General features: G+C 55.8%; 1 protein-coding gene across 1 annotated transcript in view; it reads right to left on the reverse strand.

Annotated features, from left to right (window-relative positions):
- Positions 1 to 14,132: 14,132 nt before the first annotated feature.
- Positions 14,133 to 20,461, reverse strand: part of TMEM132D (transmembrane protein 132D) — a gene marked incomplete at both ends in the record, with an annotated part of 576,289 nt that continues 569,960 nt past the window's right edge. The window contains 2 exons of the mRNA XM_080821223.1: positions 14,133 to 15,314; positions 18,478 to 18,669. Coding sequence (XP_080677349.1) covers positions 14,133 to 15,314; positions 18,478 to 18,669 — 1,374 coding nt within the window. The remainder of the gene's footprint in view (positions 15,315 to 18,477; positions 18,670 to 20,461) is intronic.

The raw sequence follows: 20,461 nt of genomic DNA on the forward strand, positions 1-20,461 counted from the left end.
CCCTGCAGGCTGGCCTGGGCCTGTTTGTCCAGAGGCAGAAGATTCCAGAGGGTGACCAGGAGCAGGAGTCTTGGGAGCTGGGGTGAAAATGACACGATGGCACCTCCACCCAACGACAAGACCAGCCCAAATTCCGAGGGGGCTCAGGGGCACCCACCACCCCACCTCTTGAAAGCCGGGGCTGCAAAGTCAGGTTGGAGATGCCGTGCACCTGGAGAAGGACCGGAGCCCCTTCACGCGATCAGTGGGGCACACAGCATCGTAACTGACCCAGGAGCCTGGAGATGCTTGTGGGTCTGTTGAAGGCCTGGGGAGCCATGCCTGCCCTCAAGGGCCTCGGAGACCTGTACTGACTCCTCCAGGCCTGAGAAGCTGGTCCTGCCCTAAGGGAGCCTCACGGATGCTTGAGCCCTTTCCCTGTTGACAGACACTTAGGTTGTTTCCAGCGTCCTGTTGCTGCCAAGAGCTCGGCTTGAAACAGCTGCATCCCTGCATCTGTCTTCATGCAACGTGCAGGTCCACCTGTAGGAGCGATGACCCAGTGTGCCTTGAAGAGGAAATCTTCTCTCTTGTGGGGGGAGGGGGCCATTATTGGGTGAGGTCTCTAAAGAACGACACGCAGGCCCCAAACAAGAACAGAGCTCCTTGCAACCTGCTCCTGAAAGCTCATTCATCCTCAGAGGCTGCGCCGCCAGGGCCCGCGGCTGTGTCTGTGGCAGACGCGTATGCCCAGCGCAGCCCTGCGGCAGCGGGCAGGGGCTCCCGACCCCGTCCCACGGCGCGCGGCTCCCCCACACAGAGCGCGGGGCTGCCTTCAGTTAGATGTCTGCCAGACCATTCGCTAGGGCAGGGCATCCTGAGCCCAGCCCCTAGGAAGGGTCAGTGCTAGCCTGGATGAAGAAAATCCCTTGCCCGTTTCTGACCTTGGGAACTGGCCCAGCGCATGCACGGGAATGCCAAGTGCTGAAAGGGAAGTTATCGATCAGCCTGGAAGGAGGAAGGACAACGGGGAGCTGTAAAGGCTTATTAACAGCGGAGAAGGAACTGGCACTGGGGTTTCTGGTGTGGAAATAAGAGAGCAGAGAGGGACGTTAAAGAATTGGAATATAGTCTCAGAGCGGGCGGCTGCTTCCCAAACCCAGCTATAGATCAGAATCAACTGGGGGGAAGCTTTTAAAAACAACCCCTCAGGCCCTGGCCCACATCTACCAACCTGACATTTCTTGCAGGTGGGCCTTTCAGTCTGTATTTTGTAAACGCTCTCCCAGTAGATTCTAGGAACTGCTGACGCAGCCCAGGGCTGTCATGCACTCGCCGACGTCCACGGAAGGCGAAACTGCACATACTTAAGACAGATGGCGACTCCCGTTTACTGAGCACGTACTATGGCTGGGCAATGCTTCTCCTTTTCCCACTCCTCCCCCCGAGCCTGGGCTGCGTGTGTCATCACCACCTCCACTTTCCACGCAAGACGACTGAGAATCGGAGACAGGAAGGGAACACAGAGCTGGGCACAGAGCTGGGAGGCGGGGGAACGTAGCTTCCAACCGGGGACGGTGTGATCCCAAAGCCTGTGCTCGTCTTTTCCTTGATTACTTCTTCTGTGAAGTGAGGCCGCGTTAGCAGCCAGCTCAGACCCTCCTCCGCGTGGCCCCCAACACCTACTCCTAGCCCGTAGACCGTCACCGCAGTGTGGAAGGGTGGGCTTGTCATGAAAGGTAATGCTGAGCAACTCCCTCCACAACCTCTCCTTGTTCCAGGCTCCCCTGCCTCTGGGGAGCACGATATAATACATTCATGTATATGAAGATAGATAAATTGTGTGTATGTATATTCATGTGTGCATGTGTGTGTGTGTGTGTTACACACGATCATCTCCACATGTGTCCAGCCAGGGCAACTTGAATCCATGGGTCCTCTTGGCACTTGCCTTTGGAAGAGCCCTGAGAGGGGCGTTCCAGGAGGCAGTAGCGAGGGGCTGGGCCGATATTACGCATCGACCCCAGAATCCATTCTTCCTGCCTTGTTTTTAGTAAAAGGATACCCCAAACTCGAGGCAGGCACATGGCTGCCCACCTGGTGACCCTTCCCAGCGTCCCTCGCAGTTCAGGGTGGCATGGTGACGAGTCTAGGCTAATGGTATGTGAGTAGAAGGGAGGTGTACAACCACAAGGACAAGTCCACCGGAAGAGAAATTGCCCCCCGCCCCCCACCCTGCGGCCTTCCGCTTCTCCCCGTGGGGCTGGAACAGGGCTCCGGTTCAGCAGAGGAGAGGTTCTCTGCATGAAGCAATGTTCCCACCCACGAGACGGGGGCGGTGGGCATGTTTGGAGACATTTTCCGTTGTCATGGTGAGGAGGGGGTTGCGACAGGCCCCTGGCGGGCAGAGGCCAGGGGCACAGCAAACCATCCTGCAATGCCCAAAACAGAATGATCGAGCCCCCAAATAGCGATAATGCTGAGGCTGAGAAAGGATTTAATGCATGTCCGCACTTGTCCCCTGGAGGCTTGGCTTGTACCCTGATATGGGACTTCATCGAAGCATAAGACACCAGAGATTCCAAATGACTGTGGCCCGAATGCCATAGGACAGAAATGCCCTGTCATTACCAGGAAGCATATAATTGGAAGACGCGTTTTCTCGGATAGGATGCTTGATTGCAGGCAAGAAACAAGCTTTCATTCATACAAGTAGAATATAATTTTCTGGAAGGCCACTGGGAGCTCACAAATGCACTGGGGAAGGAGGAAAGAGGCAGGGAGCAGGGTAGCTTTGGAGACTGGGAAGCAGAAAGGGCCCAAGCAGGGACGGATGGGTTGATCGGCTCTCAATGGAATGGATGCATTTCCTCTGCCTCTTCTGGCCTCGGGTCCCTTGTTTAAAAGTTAATGGCTGGAGAGAGCAGGTACGTGGTCAAGCCTAGAACATGAGCCCACCTGCTGGCCAGGCACCCAGGACTGATGCAAAGGCTCCAAGTCAAGGAGTATCTAGGAGACCTTTGACTTCTGGGCAAAAGGTCAGACACCTGCCTTTCGTGTCCCATCAAAAATGCACACATCTGAGGTAATCCCCAAGTAATTCGGAGTATCAGTAGGAAATGGGGCTGGAGAATCCTATAACCCTAACCAACGAGCATTGGGTGGGGCCTCAGGAGACAAGGTCTGTCGCTTCCAAGCCACAGCTGAGAAAATCCCCTTGACTTTCTGTGCCCGAAGCCCGAGACAAGGCTCTCTCACATCCGTACCCTCCCACGCAAAGTGGCTCAGATGCACTCAAGCAGGGGTACAAATGCTTCATACCTGCTGGTAATAGATGATCCTCCCTGCCCAGATCTACGTATCGACACACACGGCTCAGGCTATTTGTATAGTCATACATCAAAAAATGGACAATTTCAAGTGCACATACAGATTATGTCTCAGTTATTACAGGAGCTCGGAGACAGGCGGGGGGGATGGTTTTCAAGCCTTCGTAGACTTGAAAGCATCTCAGAAATCAGGAAGAAACAGAACAGAGTCTGCTGTGCTGTGAGTATGCCACAGAGCCACAGAGCCACAGAGCCACAGAGAGGCGGCGAAGGACTCTCATCTCCCCTTCATCCTGCATGAAAGGCCCCGAAGTTGAACCTCTGATGCTCATGGATCTACCTGATGAGTGAGAAGCAGGGCCAGGAGCCGAGCTGGGCAAATTTTTCATTCTCTTTAGGCATTAACCAAAGCCTTCGTTGACATTGGTTGGTCTCTCCTGCTCTCTATCCATTCCCCTTTTTTATGAAAGTAAGAAAGTTCACCCACATTTTCCATGAGGACTATCATGTGAATTTGAAGGCGAGGGGGATTGCTGAGGAGTGGGTATAGGGTCAAAGTCACGCCAGTGGAAGATTCCCATTATCCCCTGGTTATATGCTGACTACTTCGAGGATGGGCACCTAACCCAAGCCAGGTCAATGACTCCGTTTCTGGATTTTTGTTGGAGCCATTGGGAAAGAGACAATTCCTTTCCTGAGTGGTCTTCTGAGCAGCTGGATGTAACCTCATCAACATGGAGAAGGCCATTTTGGTGGGGAGTTGGAGAGAGCCGACCTGAGAAGGTCATGATTTCCAACATCCAAGATGGCCCCGGTGATTACCTCCAGGTAGTCAGGGCCTCGTGCGATTCCCTCCCATCCTAAATAAGACCGCTCTGTGCAATCAGAAGTGTCCCAGAAATGGTGGCACGTGACTTCCACGGCTGGGTCATGAAACACGCTAAAGCTGTCTTCTATCAGATGTTGGTTGAGGCCGTAGGTGTTGGATGGTTTGGCTGGGACCAGGTGATGAACCTTGGGCTCGCCCACTTGTCTGGAAGGTTAGTGCTTGTTTGAAGTCCTTGACATTTAACTCTGCTCAAGTTTGTTGGCGTGACCTGACAGAATGGCAGCCAGCTTCCCCCAGAGCCAGAGATCCAAGAGACCCCAAGCCACAGACCCCCACTAAACCACTCCCAGATGTCTGACCCTCAGAAAGTGTGAGTAATAAACATATGCTGTCAGAAGCTGCTAAGTTTGGGGGGGATTTCTACGCAGCAGTGAATCATGAACCCGCATTCACTTGGGTGGTGGTCCCTCCTACTGGAGAAGCACCCAGCCTTGGGAAATGTGGGCTTCTAAAAGCATCTCCACACAGTTCCCATTATTTAACTCATGCTTACTCTCTCTCTGTCTCTCAACCACAATTATTTTCAAATACTGTAAGGGGAACACTGAGTTTTGCATATTCCTTGAGGCTTTTTAAAACAGGGAGGATTTAGATTTTGTTTATTTATCTGTGGGGAAAAAAATGTAATTTGGGAAGTCTTCTTGCTTATCGGTGACTGAGCTCTGCCCCAGGGGTCCCTCCCGGTCTGGTGCCTCTCCTCCCTGCCATGAATTGTAGGTGACAGTCATGGCCGAGAAAAGGCCCCTTGGGAACGTAGCAATGTACACAGGCAGCAAGAGCCACCTCGTGCAGAGGCGTCTGGGGCCACCAGGGGCACAGGAGCTCAGGAAGGATGGAAGGTGGGAGGACATGACCATCATGCCCCTTCAGGACAGAGGGAGCCCACAGTCACCCTACATGGTGGAAATGGATGGGGCCTTAGGGGGCAGTGAACATTTTGAAATAGCAGTGGGATTTTTAGCTTCATCTAGTGACTTGATATCTTTGCATTTACATTTTCCTAAGATTGTGGGGGAAAGGAAGGGACTAAAAGAGAAAAAAGGATCTCATCTCCCAGGACTTTCTCTACATCCTGGGAAGGGATAAAATTCCTGTAAGGACCTATTTAGCCAGAGCGACTCCATTTTGGTTAAAAGCCATTTTGTTGTTTGTGCAGTAAAACTTAAACGGATCCTGCCCCCCTCCCCCCAGAGAAACTTACTTAGAAGCAAGTCTGGGAAACCAGTAAAATATGGTCGGCCAGTTCCTAATAACAGAGCCCAGAATACAAGGACGAGTCGGGCCAGGTGGAGACATCCAATCAGTAAGAAACACACATACTTTTTCCCTAACCACCAAAGAATGTAAACCCCGCCGTCTGGGCACCAACCTTGAGCCTTGAGCACCAATTCTGACCAGAGTACTAGGTTAGGTCAAACAGCTACTATAGGGTAAATTGTCATTCAACTGGCCACCTGCGTGTGACCTAACATGACTACAGTCTCATTGGTCACCTATGTGTGGCCAGACTTTTGCTCTATAAAAGGTCGTCTATAAGACGGGGAGGGGTCGCCCTCTTCGGAGACGGCCCTGGCCGGTCAGTCTGACTTCTAATGCTTGTCCTAAAACAAATCTTTAAATAACTTTCACTTTGTCTCAGTCTCGTTTCGTTTAATAACGGGCCTAACAATTCCCACTTTGCCCGGCGTCCACCTCTTCTTGGGGGTAGTACCTTCCCCTTCTAAGGCAGAGAAAGCAAGATCTGTTTTGGTCGATGGGCACAAGGTTCAGAGAGGTGGCTGGCTGGAGACCTTCGGTCACTCCCGCTGCCCTGTAGACCCACCGGGCTGGGAGGGAGCGAGTGCCAGGCTCTCAGCCAACGAGGATGCCCCTGGGCCCCTCCAGGCCCAGTTCAAGCCGGCCTCCTTCAACACAAGCTACTGACGTTCTTGTTCTAACAGTTCCTTCTGTGTCCACACCAGGAAGAGCTTGCTGCTGGGAGAAGGTCCCACGGAGATCCTTATGGGATCACCGCAGCATCCCAACGAAGCCGCCTGGTCTTCTCCTGTGACAGCCTCGCCTGCCATGGCCGAGCCCTGCATAGTGAAGCAGACGGCACAGACCCAGCCGTGGGCCTGGCTGGGGTCCCGGGGACGTGGCAGCCGGCAGCGAGAGCTTCTGAGCTACAGGTGTGCAAAGGGGGTGTCCTCAAAGAGCAGCAGCGGCAGCACCCAAACCACTGGAGTTGGGGTCCACGGAGGCTCTCTCAGGCAGAGCCACTGTTCTGTTGTCAAAACCGGGGGGAGGGGCAGGCAGCACACCCCAACTTGCAGAGGCGTTCCAAGGGGTGCCCAGGCCAAGTGACAGTCTCTCACAGGTTGTGACACGGAGCCTCAGGGGTTGTGGTGGGGCGCAGGGGGAGGAAGGGACTTGTGTCCGCCCCCCACTCTGCTACAGGGTCACACCAGCCCCACAGAATGCCGCAAGCGCTCACGAGGGAGCACAGGAGACTTGTGGCGGCTTCGGCTCTCGTCTGAGCAGCTGAGGCTCAGCCCGAGCGTCGGCCCCCACGGGGGCCACGGGAGAGCCTAGTCCTGTTCCCTGGCCTGCGGCTGCCCGGCGGCTCCGGAGAGCAGGTGGGGAAGGGGCCGGCCATGCAGCCGGACAACCAGCCAGCACAGGGCCCTCTGGGGACAGTCGGGCCCTAGGGTGACGCTGTCACAGACAGCAAAGCAGAGACCGTTCTCGGCAGACTAATTAGCTGACAGCAGTGATGAGGGATGGGCGAGGGGTCCCCGTGTTCTCCAGCTGGGGTTGAGATCAGGCCTCTGGAGAGGCTCTCGGTGGTGCCTTTGCTCAACTCTTCCAGGCTGAGCCCATAGGGGCTCCGAAGCCATAGGGACCCCTGATCGGGGACCAAGCCTGCTCCAGGAGGAATCCCGTCCCCTCCTTGCCCCCTCCGTGTTCCCACCTTAGCACGAAGGCCTGCTCTCAGGAATCCAGCCGCCCAGCAAGCCAACAGGTATCTAGCCGATACACTCTATTAGCAGATCGCATCCGTCAGCTTGCTGCCGCCCTAATAAATACACCGTAAGAGCCGCGGTGGAACGGAGCACGGGTCTATCTTGGGTCAAGAGGGGTGTGTGAGGGTGGGGGGCTCTGCTGTGGCCCCTCGGGGGACAGGGCTGCTCTGACTTGAGCCTTGTGCCGGCACGTGCCTTCTGGGTCACCATGGCAGGAGAAAAGAGAGGATGGGGGCCTCACACTCGCTCTTTACCGCCCCCGTGGGGAGTGCACCTGTCTTGACCCTTCACAGGCCTTGTCAGTGCCAGTCACGTGGCCCCAAGTGCACTGCAAGGCAGGCTGGGACTGCCCCACCTCCCACGTGCCCAAACATGCCCGGGTACCGGGGAGGGGGCAAAGAAGGGAGCCCTTTCCCGTCCGTGGGGTGGGTGTGCCTTGTTAGCAGACCCTGCGGATCTCAGCGGTGCACAGCACGGCCAGCAGGGCGCTGAGGCGCATCTGGAAGAAGGGGGATGCTGAGTTCATACCGCGCCGCACGCGCAGCCGCTCAGACCTTCAGAGTAAGCCGGCAAGGTCTCTGCAGCAAGAGACGAGGAGAGGCGGTATCGTCTGTGTGTCTCTTGAGGGCAGGAATTGCCATCTGACTTCGTTTTCCCTCCCGTAAAGTGACCAAATTTGGACTTGCCTATTGGCCCAGAGGGAGATGCTGGTGTCCCATCCGTATGGTGCGGCAGTTAGATGCCGTTTTACAACTCCCCTGGCAGCACTTCAGTTTCCTGGTTCCTGCTGGGTGACCAGCTTAATTTATTAGATGATGCTTTATTACCCCTGCTCCGTAAAGCATTCATCGTTCATCTGTCTGCTCATTCATCCATCCAGACATCCAATCATCTGTCCATCTGTCCATCCACCCATCCATCCTTCCACACCCCCATCCTCCCATCCCCCACACCCATATCCATCCATCCACCCTCCTCATCCCCATCCATCCATCCATCCATCTCCCCCTTCATCCATCCTCCCCATCCCCCATCCATCCATCCACTCTCGCACATCCCTATCCATCCACCCATCTATCTCCCTCAACCATCCATCCATCCTCCCCATCCCCTATACATCCTTCTGTCCTCCCACACCTCCATCCATCCACCCATCCATCTCCCCCATCCATCCATCCATCCATTCTCCCCATCCATCCATCCCCCCACACCCACATCCATCCATTCATCCTCCCCATCCCCCCATCTATCTATCCATCCCCCCACACCCACATCCATCCATTCATCCTCCCCATCCCCCCATCTATCTATCCATCCTCCCACACCCTTATCCATCCATCCATCCAACCATCCATCCTCTTCATCCCCCATCTATCCATCCCCCCACACCCTCATCCATCCTCCCATCCTCCATCCAACTATCCATCCTCCCACACCCCCATCCATCCATCCATCCTCCCCATCCCCCATCCATCCATCCACTCTCCCACATCCCTATCCATCCACCCATCTATCTCCCTCAACCATCCATCCATCCTCCCATTCCTCCCTCATCCTCCTACAACCTCCCCATCCCCCATCCATCCATCCATCCATCCTCCCCATCCCCTATACACCCATCTGTCCTCCCACACCTCCATCCATCCGCCCATCCATCTCCCCCATCCATCCATCCATCCTCCCCATCCATCCATCCTCCCCATCCATCCACCCTCCCACACCCACATCCATCCATCCATCCATCCACGCATCCATCCATCCATCCATCCAAAAATGCTCATTGGCTACTGACTCTTGCTAGACATGGTTGCAGTCACAGGATATACAGCCAAGAACAGGTCGGACTAAGTCCTTGCTCTTCTGGAAATATATTCTATGAGGGAAGACACACAACAGGCAAGAAAGAAAATACTGAGAAAGCCCAGCTCCAGGGTGTTCTGAGAGCCATGAAGGGGAGAAGAGGGGATTTTAGAGGGCGAGGGCCAGGTGGGGACGGGAGAGGAGCATGAGGCTGTCCTAACGTCATCAGAGCAGGCCTAGGGAAGGGACATCATAGGAGCTGGGCCCCGAATGGTGAGGAGAGCCAACAAGGGCAGAGGCTCCAAGGTGCAGATGAGCCCGTTTTAGGGGAAGAACAGACAGAAGGAGATTGGCGAGTCTGGGACTCAGTGGGACAGCAGGTGGAGGTGGGATGAGGGTGGGGTGACGGCAGGCGCCCCATCACTCTGGGCTTCAGGCCACGGTCAGGACTCCGGACCCCACTGGAGGATGTGTGGGTGTCACTGGAAGGTTTTAAGCCAGAGTGACATGATTTATGTTTTATAAAGGTCACCCTGTTAATTTCCATTTAGCAAACATCGACTGCCTACTGAGTAGATTCACCGAAGAGCCATGGGATGCTCTGGGTGCAGGGGGAGCAAAGTCAAACGAGGCAGGAGCTTTTAAAGGCATAAACCAAATGGGGACCATGGCGCCCTGAGCCCGTTAGTGTAACCAGTGGGTCGGACTTGATTGAGCATCAGAGAAAAGCAGCCATGAGAAATCCAGAGTCTGGCGCACCCAGAAAGAGGCAGGGACCCTGGGACTGTGTGGCCCCCGGGACCCGCAGGGGGACCCAGCCAGAGAGTGGTGGGTCTTCACCGTGCGCTCCCACGGGTTATCCGCAAAGGAGCCTTGCTCCCTTCCTCAGCCTGGGCCTCGATTTCCTGGAGGCCTGTGCAGTTCCCGCGTGGGGGTGCTGGGAAGGGCCAGGGAAGACTGGGGAGTCAACTGCGTGACAGGACCAGATCTGTTCTTATGGCAAAAGTCTTCTGATCTTCCTGTTGGAAACTGTCCACTCTGAGTCCCTGTGGGTCCCTGGTCCCCTTCCCCAGCTTCTAGGCCTGGAGGAGGACACCCATGAGCAAGGCCTGGGTCGTGACAATTTGCAGGTGACAGGTTTGATTTGGCTCCAGCTTGTGACGCAAGGTGCCCAGGCTTCCACGAGGACGTCTACAAAAGCCTTTAGCAGCGTGGCTGTGCGAGGATGGCTGTGCGAGGACACCCCGGGAGTGCGGGGGCGCGGGTTTCCCTCTGGGAAATGCATTCGTCCAAGCCCGGTGGGCCCCTGCCCTGGGCTGGGTGGGCCTGTGTTGCAGTCAGCTCCCCAGACCTCGGGCCAGAGGTCAGCATTATGGGTCAAAAGGCGTCCCCCCAAATTCACGGTTTGAAGTCTTAACTCTCAGTAGTAGATGGGACCTTATTTGGAAATGGGGTCTTTGCAGATACAATGTGTTAAGATGAGGTCATACGGAGTAGGCTGGGCCCCCACTTCCAATACGCTTGGTGTCCTGAGCAAGGGGAGGATTTGGACACAGACACACACACAGAGTGTGGAAAGGTCGTGTGAACACGGGGGCAGAGTGGGAGTGAAGGACCTACAAGCCAGGGAGAGCCAAAGATGGCCCGCAAATCACCAGGAGCTGGAGAGAGGCCTGGGACCTCGGAAGGAACGGACCTGCTGACCGCCAGTCTTGGACTTCCGACTCAGACGGGAAATGTCTGTTGTCCCAGCCCTGGTCTGGGGGATTGTGAAGGCGGCCCCAGCAGCCCAACGTGCCTGATGACAGACGGTTGGCCGGCCACATCGGGGCACGGAGGACCCTGGCTCCTGCTGCCTTCGTCCGCAGGTGGGACCCTCATTGGCTCTGGGGCCCCGCGGGGGCGGCAACGAGGAGGCAGGCGGGTGGGATGAAGGAGAGCAGACAGCCTTCAAAATGCAGCCGACTGAAAAAGCATTTCAAGACTTTCCGATCCCTTCCTCTTTCCTAAATCCTGGGCACAGAGACCACGTTACGGGCCGTGTGAAGTCGTATTTGTTAGATGACAACGTTGTGTGTTTTCCTGGGAGACACACAGGGCTGTTCTCTGTTTCATAGGGCAATAGACTTTGCCCTCATTGTCTTGGGAACACACAACTTCCCTCTGCCTAGGTTTGCTTTTTTCATTTTTGGGCAGAGACATGACCAGGGAGTGCTAATTCCCTATTCTAGGGAAAGTGGTGACACAGACCACAACTCGGAGTCAGGGAGATAATCTGGGCATCCTGCCTGGAGGCGTCAACAGCAAAGCCACTGTTCCCAGGGAGGGCCACATTGGCTTGCAAGCCCCATTTCACCAAATTGTCTCTTTTCAAAAGAAGATAGAAATCCAGATTTTTTGTTTTTTTGTTTTTTTTAGGTGAAATGGCCCAAGTGTTCGATGTTGACTCAGTCTTTATCTCTTCTGTAACCTCTTTTATCATCCTTCCTACAGCTTACGATGATCTGAAATTTATTTTGATGTTATGCACCCCCACCCGCGTAGACGTGACATCCCTGCGAGCAGGCTGGCATAGTTACTCTCCATCTCCAGGGCCGTCCGTGGTTCCGAGTGCACAGTAGCTGCTTCGTAAACACCAGGTAAATAAGTAACCGATACATCACTTGATTCTGTTGCACAGATACAAGCATTTCATGCACTTTTTTTCTCCCCCCTGCAGAAGAGTCTCCGGACTGCATTTGACTATTAGAGGAATCTAAAAGTCAACCTTTTTCGTGCAGCCCAGAGCCACCGTGGGCACACCTCGGAAGCTGACATCTGAATGGACGTGTGGGATTCAAGGAAAGGACAGAGCAATTTTCCTCGCTGCAGCCCGGAGGGAGCCGGGATATACGCTCGCCTGCCTTGGTTCTCACTTACCGCCATCAGTCAGCAGGCTTTTAGCAGAGAATTGCACATGTGATTTATTTGAAAATCCTTTCAGGTCCTGAAGGAGAGATGCTTAGTACACAATACACTTTGTCATCGTGTGTCAACATCGTCTCGGTGCAGACAGCGACATTACACCGCGTAAGAGTGTAATTGGATTGTGCTGGGATCCTTAAATCTGCATTTTCATTTACCAAAAGCCACAGCGTTTGGAGGCCCATCTGCAATTGACGCCGGCCCCGCAGAGGGGGTCAGTGTATAGAAAGACAAAGGACAGCCATAAAGCCGCTGAATGCAAACTTTATATTTACAGTCGGTAAGTGTATAAACATATATTACATTCTTACGATCTACAATACATTCTGCAGGGAGACGGATCGGAGAGAGGGCAGCGGCTGCCGCGTTAAACAGGACATCACGCGGGTACAGATGGAAAGAAATATCAGGAGGGCTACTGAAAGCAAAGGACCGTCACTGAGAAAGGGTGACAGTTTAATCACCCCACCAGACAGGGTGAGTCGACTTGGGGACAGGAGCAGGTGGCCGATGGCTGCTGGATTCCCAGGCTTTGAGCGAATGGGGAGCACCTCAGTTGGGGGTTGGGGGGTGTGAAGGTGGAAAGGGTGAGCGGGAGGAAGGGGCACCCACGGTCTAGGGAGAATTCAATTATAAGCATTAAGGAGGGGGCGGGGGGAGAGGAGGAGGGGGAGGAGGAGGAGAGCAAAGAGAAGGGAGAGACACAGAGGGAGGAGAGAGAGAGGGGCAGGGAGACACAGAGAGAGACACAGAGAGAGACGCACAGAGGAAGAGAGAAACCGGAGAAGAGCATCGCAGAGCGGAGAGACAGAGGGGAGAGCCCTCCTCGCCCCCACCCCACCCCTGTCCCGCCGCCCTGCCTCGCCTTGGCAGGAGCTCGAGCTGGGGCAGGAATGCGCTCACCTCTCCCCACATCTGCCTCCTTAGTGGCTTCCCATCCATCCAGAGGGGTTGGGGAGACATTCAGAGTCATTCTGATTTTAAGCAACAACGTGAAAGCTCGCAGGACAGACTAGGGCCTCCCTCTCCCCTGCAAGCATGGGCACCTCCGTCCCTCCATCAGTCCAAGCCCGCACGGGGGTGTGGACAGGCTTCCTGCCCAGCCCCCCTGTGGCACAGCGGGACCCCGGCTCCCCCAGGCCACACACTCCATCTTCGTCCGCATCTATTTCTGCCACCGTGTTTGGGGGACCCAGTGTGGCCATCCGCGGGGCCATCACAAAACGGCTCCCCCGTCTTTCCCGAGGGCCAGGGCGATGAGTGTCCCCGGGTGTTGAATTCACCATGAGAACCGCGAATCCTCAAACCCCTGCCTCTCCAAGGAAAGGACACGAGTGACGTTTGCCTGGTGGGGCCACGGCAGAGTGTCACCTGGACCTGACGCAGCAGCCACGGGGAAACGCTGGACAGGCCCCCGTGCCCGCACGTGAGCGACGGCTCTTCAACGGCTGCTGGGGCAGAGGAGTGCACATTTGAAGACGGTGAACTTGCCCGGAAAAGCCTGGTTCCTTGAACGGGTTGACATTCTGTGCCCTGTATCCCTGGTTTACCAGTGAAGGGACGCCCCCAGTGCCCCACAGGGTTTGCTCCTCTGTTCTCGGCATCTCGTGACAAAGATATCTGTGGCCCATTTGCCCACATGTGGCCCTTCTGTCCCTGTCGGCAGCACGCGGTCCTGCTCACGGAGGGATGCGCACCCCGGCTGGGGGAACTCGCCGCCCTCCGTCCATCCACCCGCGCTCCACCCGAGTCTCAGGCTTCTCCTGGGCTCTGCAGGAGTGAGTTCTGGACTCCCGTGGGTTTCACCATACCCAAAGGGCTTTGGTTCAAGAGAGAAAAGAGTGATGGACAGGGGCGGGGGAGGGCCGCTCTTTCCTGGGACCTCTCAGAAGCTCAGTGACGCAGAACTCATTTTTCTTCCAAGTTTTACAAATCTTGCCACGCTCGATCCGCCTCAGCGCTAGCCAAGACGCTGGGTACCAGAACGTGTGCCCCAATCCCGACGCGGGGCCACCCAGCCAAGCCGGCGACCTTTGCCGGGGCTCTGCCGACGGGGGCGATCTTATCTCGTCCTGTCACTTCACTCCTTTCCCGGGGGCGCCCTGGCCACACATCCCCAAATTTAAAGGCTGAGAGGTGAGTGAGAGCCCGCGTCCGCGAGTGTCCGGCTTACACGTGCTCACGTAACCCTTCCACGTAGCCGTGCGGCGGTCTGCTCTCCCCGGGGTCCAGATCCTGGCAGACCCAGCTCATGTCCTCACCACCGGCCGCTATGGAGTTCACGGTGGCGCAGCCATCGTCCGAGGGGATGGTGGTGAAGGTGGTAAATTTCACTCTTTTCCTCTTTGAGGTAGGGGACGCCGGGGGCTCGCCTCTCTGATCCCTCCCGTCTGCGACGCCGGGGCCCGGGCACTTGAGCAGCTGCCCGTTGCTGCTCTTCTGGGAGTCTGTGCTGAGCAGATACTTACTCTCTTCGAAATCCACGGCCCTGTCGATGGCAGTGATCTGCTCGTCTTGGCAGGACGCAAAGTTGATGTGGTTCTCCAGCAGTTCGGAGCGGTGGCTCAGGCCGACCCAGTCGTGCGAGTGACTCAGACCTTCCTGCTCCTCGAACGGAACCTGTTTGTGCCTGTACTTCAGTGCGAAGGCCACGCAGTTTATGAGGAAGACCAGAATGGCCAGGCAGAAGACCCCCAGCAGAGCGTACATGCCGATCTCCAAGTCACTCAGCCCTTTGGAGGCCTGTGTGAGGCCGCTCTCGTCCGTGTCCCCGTTGCTTCTGGGCAGGTCGCCCTGGGTCGGGAAGCCGCTGAGTTCCATGGGGATGGTCTGCAGGTGGCCGTCATCATCTAAAAGGCTTCCCTGACTGCCCTTTCTCTGGAAGGTTGACCTCTCCGTCGTGGACCCCCTTCCTTCCATGAGGCCCATGGAAGAACTGCTGTAGTACCGTCCTCCCTTCCTCCCCCATTCTTGCAAGGGTTTTTTGGGTCTTCTGTCACTGACGTTATTTTCTAGGTGAGCTCCTGCCCCAGCGTGTCTGCTGTCACTGGTGTTGGGGTTCGCATCGTTTTGGCCAAACTTAACTTTGACGTTGGCTGTTCCCACGGCCAGCACGCTCTTACGTTTGGATTTCTGGCACGATTCGCTGATGACCATTTCGACCTTCACCAGGGCGCCCTGCCCTTCGGTTTCAGCAGCGATGATGGGCCACTTGAATTTGGGGTCTTGGTAGATGGAGACCACCTTCTCGTCCAGGGAGGTGGTCATCAAGGAGAAGTCTTTGCCGTCGTAGATGTCTAAGGGGGTGACGGAACCATCGCTGAACTGGACCCAGCAACTGATGGCCGCTTCCTGTTGAATAAAATAAGTCAGTGAGCCCGGGCCCCAGAGCTCACAGAAGACCACGGCTTTGCACGGCAGACATTCAGTGGCAGAAATAACACAAGAACAAAGGAATACCTTTTAAGCAGGCAGAAACGAGATCAGATAAATGAGGGTCATGGAAAACAACCAATGCTTTTTGGAGGTGGGAAACCAGACCACAACCATGGCCTTGACGTGAGAATGAAGGGGGCCCGGCTAAACGCCCCTAAGAAGATCTGCTTTTCTTCCCCGAGGGATTGAAAGAAAGACGGGGTTTTTAGGGGGCACAAGATCCACATCTGTGCCACCATAAATTACATGTCTAAGGGCAGGACTGGTTAGTGGGATCATTTACGACCGACACACATTTCAAGGGAAAATATTTATGACATTATTTCTAAGCTGCTTTAATCCCGAGTCTCCGTTCATCCCTCACAATGGAGATGAAAACCTCTGATCTGGACGGGACACCGAGAGGTGCCGCAGGTTTGGTGGTGTTGGTCCTGCTGCATCTGGGTCTACGGGAGCAGGTTTGTAAGAGTTTTCTGATGCCGTGTTGACTCAGAGACAGGGAGCTAAACCAGCCAGGGAGACACGCACCCTATGTGGACTGTATCTGCCGACCTCCTCCCCTCAGCCACACAGGGGAGACCGGGAGACCAAGGTGGCCCATGTCTCAATCTCTCGCCTTCTGGTTTTGTGGCTTAGATCACTCCCTTTGGCACCAGCTGGACCAGGCAGACCGTAGTAAAGGAGATACTCCCTGATTGAACGTGAGCCTTGAATTTCAGGGAAGAGGTCATTGTGCTTGACCTCGAACTGGCCCTTCCTCCCCAAGATCGTGAGAAACTGCCCCACCCCAACCCCAGGATAACTAGCCTGGAGAGGCACGTGACCCCGCACACCCAGGCACGGCGCCACGGCAGACTGGACTGGGGACAAGGGGCCACGAGGGAACCTGCAGAGCCGTTCATCTCTGCGGTGCTGAGCCAGCGTGAGTCTCTCTCTCTCTCTCTGTCTCTCTCTGTCCCTCTCAAATGTGAAATCTGACAGGTGGGCTTGAAGCCTGAGCTGCGGGACGATGACTGGGGGGTGGAGCCACCTCGGGGCTGCCGCAGTGATGAGGGACGAGCGAATGTTCACACGAAAAAGGACTACAGCAGAAGGCAGGCGCAGGGCAGGCAGTGTGGGCGTGGGGAGACTGCCGACCCCCTGGTCCCTGGGAGCAGAGCCTGCACGTCTCAAACTTGCTCGAGTACATTTCTCTTTCTGGCAACCAAAGTGCCTCTAAGTATGACCGAAGCCACTTCTCCCCGGTGCTGCTTGGCGTCTGGAAGTAGGAATGTGACTGCTGGCTTCAGTCCCCACACGAGATAGGCCTAGAGTTAGGGGTAGGGTCAGGCGTTGGCTCGGACCAGCTGCTAATTGCAGAATGAGGCCGAGAAACAGCCCCCGAGCCCCGGGATGGGACACCGACTCACCGGCTTCGTCCGATCTGCGAGGAAACCGGAGCGGGAGACTCAAAAGCCATTGGATTTCCTGAGACTGAAATGTCAGAGCCAAGTGCACGCGGGGACCGGGGGCCAACTGAACCAAGTACGGAGCCGGCCACAGGCGAGCACGGTCGGCTCTGCGTGTCGCAAGTGGATCAGCTCCCTGGCCTTATTCTAACTCCGTCTCACTGCCTCCTTGAGTCCTGACCGGCGATCCCCTGATTTTACCATCCCGTGAAGACAGAAAGCAGCCCTGGCTTTATTTCTCCTTTGTTATCTGTGCCTTGTATCCGGCCTGGCATCCGGCCCTGAGAACAAGGAGGTTTGTCTCTGGCAAGGGTTCGTATCTGTTACTGGAATCCTCCACGTTCAAGTGTTTTATAATTGAAGCCCCTGCCCGCAAAGACCACAGCGAAGGGGCAGAGGAGTTAGCTAACACAGGACGAGGAGTGCTGAGGGACAGGGACAGGCTGGGAAGATGGCAGGGCTCTATGTGCCCTGGGACAAGTCCGGCTCTCCTCAGAGCATAGTCACAGCCTCGGTGGTGCCAGGGGTGGGAGTGCCAAGGGGACACCCGCCAGGAAGGCTTCCTGCCCCGAAGGGGAGCTGCCAGGAAACCCCCGACCTGGGACGGAGGCCCTCCAGCAGCCCCGCGGGAGGACAGTCCCACTTTAAGAGGCCCAGAGAGCACCAGTGGCTGCAGACCACTGTCTCCTTGCTCAGCAAGGTTCACCAACACCTCCACGTTCCCTCTAAACGATAAAGCTTAACTCTCCTCTAACGAGGGAGGAGCACACACAGTGTTTGTGAACGTCCCATTTCCAGCAATGTGGGAAACCATCACGTTGACACACAAACACACAGGGCACAGGGTCAGCGCAGGCCAGCGTCAAGTACAGAGAAAGGAGATGCAGACTGACGTCCCCACGGGGTCCTTGCTTCCACCCTGAGCTAAGCCGCAAGCCTGGCGAGAGCGGCTCCTCCAATCCCCCATCGCCCCAGACCCGCTGCCCCATTTTCCTTGCAGGGACTCGGAGCAGGCTGTGGGCACCTCCCCAGAGGCTCGTCCTCCCCCTGCCGGGGCGTGGGGGCACTGGAAGAGTGCGAGACAGCCCCGGCGACTGCCTGAGCGCTCCTGGTATTGTGGCTAAGGGGGAGTGGAGTCCTCGTCCAGCCCCTCGTCTCCTGGGGCCCGTGATCTTTGATGCTGGGAAACCTTTTTCCTTCCTGCAGCTCTGTCTAAGGGAGCTCGGAAGCATCAGCCACAGAGCTGCCTGTCTCCGAAACCCCTTTCCAGGCTGGGAAGTCCCTGACATGGGCCCCACTGTTCTGTGGGACCCCCAGTTAGTGACTCCACCAGACAGATAACTGATCTAACAGGTGACCTCACCCCACTGCGGGACCTCACGTGATGTGGGACCTGTTCAGTGAATCACCCCACCTGACATGTGACCTGGCCCCACTTGGGACTCTTCCAGATGTCTGATGCCCCCCCACCCCAATATCTGACCCACCTGGTGCGAGACCCACCTGCTGGGTGACCTCATCTGATGCGTGACCCACCTGGTGCATGACTTACCTGGTGTGTGTCCCACCTGGTGCGTGACCTACTTGGCGCATGACCCACCTGGCGTGTGACCCCAGCCCTGCCTCCCTACCTGTCTGGGCCTTTGCAGAAGCTCCTGTGCCGCCGCGGTGGCAAAGATGGCTCTGTTGCTCCCTGGGCTGAGCTGCAGGGAGAGTGACAGCCCTGTCACCAGCTGGACCCCGAGGTCCGTGATGGTCACCTTCTCATCCAGCACGGTGATGGTCTTTTCTGCCAAGATGGCATCTGACAGAGGCGACAGGATCTGAAAGGCAGAACCGACATGGAAGGAAAAGCTTTCTGTGGCCCCAGAATTTCCTCCTGCGGCATAAATGATGCTCATAGAGACAGACGAAGGAGCCGGAGGAACAGGAACGGGTCTTTCCCACTGATGTCGTCTTCCAAAAGACGTACCTCTCTTGTGAAGATCTGATGTAATTTTAAAAGTTGGGTTTTTTTTTTAAGATTTTATTTATTTGACAGAGATCACAAGTAGGCAGAGAGGCAGGCAGAGAGAGAGGAAGGGAAGCAGGCTCCCTGCCGAGCAGGGAGCCTGATGTGGGGCTCGATCCCAGGACCCTGAGATCATGACCTGAGCCGAAGGCAGAGGCTTTAACCCACTGAGCCACCCAGGCGCCCCACTGATGTAATTTTAAAGTGATAGCAAGATGGTGTCCGGCAGTGGATGAGGGGGGACGTGACACCCCACGACCCACCAGGCACCCCGCAGTTCTTCAGAGGAGGAATTAACGTTGTCATTCCCTGAGGGCTCGCTTCATGAGTCTGGAGCTGCATGAGCATTTTTCTATTATTTGTGCACGTGCATACTTCATTTAAAATTTTTTCCCTTAAATAATTGGTCTAAGAAACTTCACAGCAGCAAGGGAAAATGATTCTGATGGGCTGGTTACGTATTTATGTGTTTCTGTCTTACATACGTGCACGGCTGACCGGAGGCTGTCGGTCAGCATGTCACTGGAGTCGCGTCATGACAGGTCACATGCCACACCCTGGGAAACACTGAGCGTTCGGGGGATCAGCCTGCATCCCCAGCACACAGAGCTGGGGGCCCCCACCGGCGGTGCCGACACCCCAGAGTCTCATTTCTCCCACGGACACCTGTGGCGCCCTGGGGAAACCAAGCTTATGCATTTAGACCCTGCGGAGGATTGATTCAGCTTCTGTGAAACCCTTTGTCCCACTCGCCCCTCACTCAAGTTTGAAGAGTTGAACCCTCAGCCTCCACGTGGACACGGCTTCCAGCTTCCTTTACCCCACGTTCCCGACACGCTTCTCTCTGCGAGGTGGTGCTGGTATTTATGAAGAGCTATGCCGGGATGGCGGTTTTCCCAGGACCCCTGAAATTCGTGTATCGGGCTCCGTGATCCTATCCAAATACCACCTCGGTCTCTAAGTCGGGTTGGGACAATCGGGACAGCAGGGAGCGTGGGTTACGAGCCCCCGGAAGGAAGCGCACAAGCGAATGCACAGCTCGGGAGGGCTTGGGGGAAAGAAGAGAAGGTCTCAGGACCCGTGGCCCCACCAGGACGGCGTCTGCGTCGGACGCATGGGAAGCCGGCCCACGCCCCCGACTAGAAGCCCGGACCTGTGTCAAGGCCCTGGTGTTTATGCCACCCCGCATGGGCCGGGCTAATGCTGCTCCTCGTTCCGGTCCCCATGTGGGAGGAATTCAGCTCTTTGGTTTAGATCTTCCAGCTGAAAGTTAATGGTGGAGGTTTTGAGCTCTTGTCTTGGGGGCAGATAGGTTTGGTTTAACGTAAATAAAACTTTATTTTTTTTAATACTTCTTTATTTCCCCAAGATTTTATCCATGTGTTCAACACAGAGAGAGCACGGGCAGGGGGAGCAGCAGAAGGAAAGGGGGAAGCAGGCTCCCCACTGAGCAGGGAGCCTGATGCGGGGCTCGATCCCAGGACCCTGGGATCATGACCTGAGCTGAAGGGAGATGCCTAACCGACTGAGCCCCCCAGGAACACCAAATAAATAAAACATTATAATGGAATTAATGGCCATCCTTAAAAAAAAAAAAACAGAAT

The sequence above is a fragment of the Martes martes genome (genome assembly GCF_963455335.1).
Source record: "Martes martes genome assembly, chromosome: 13".
In the NCBI taxonomy this organism is placed as follows: domain Eukaryota; kingdom Metazoa; phylum Chordata; class Mammalia; order Carnivora; family Mustelidae; genus Martes; species Martes martes.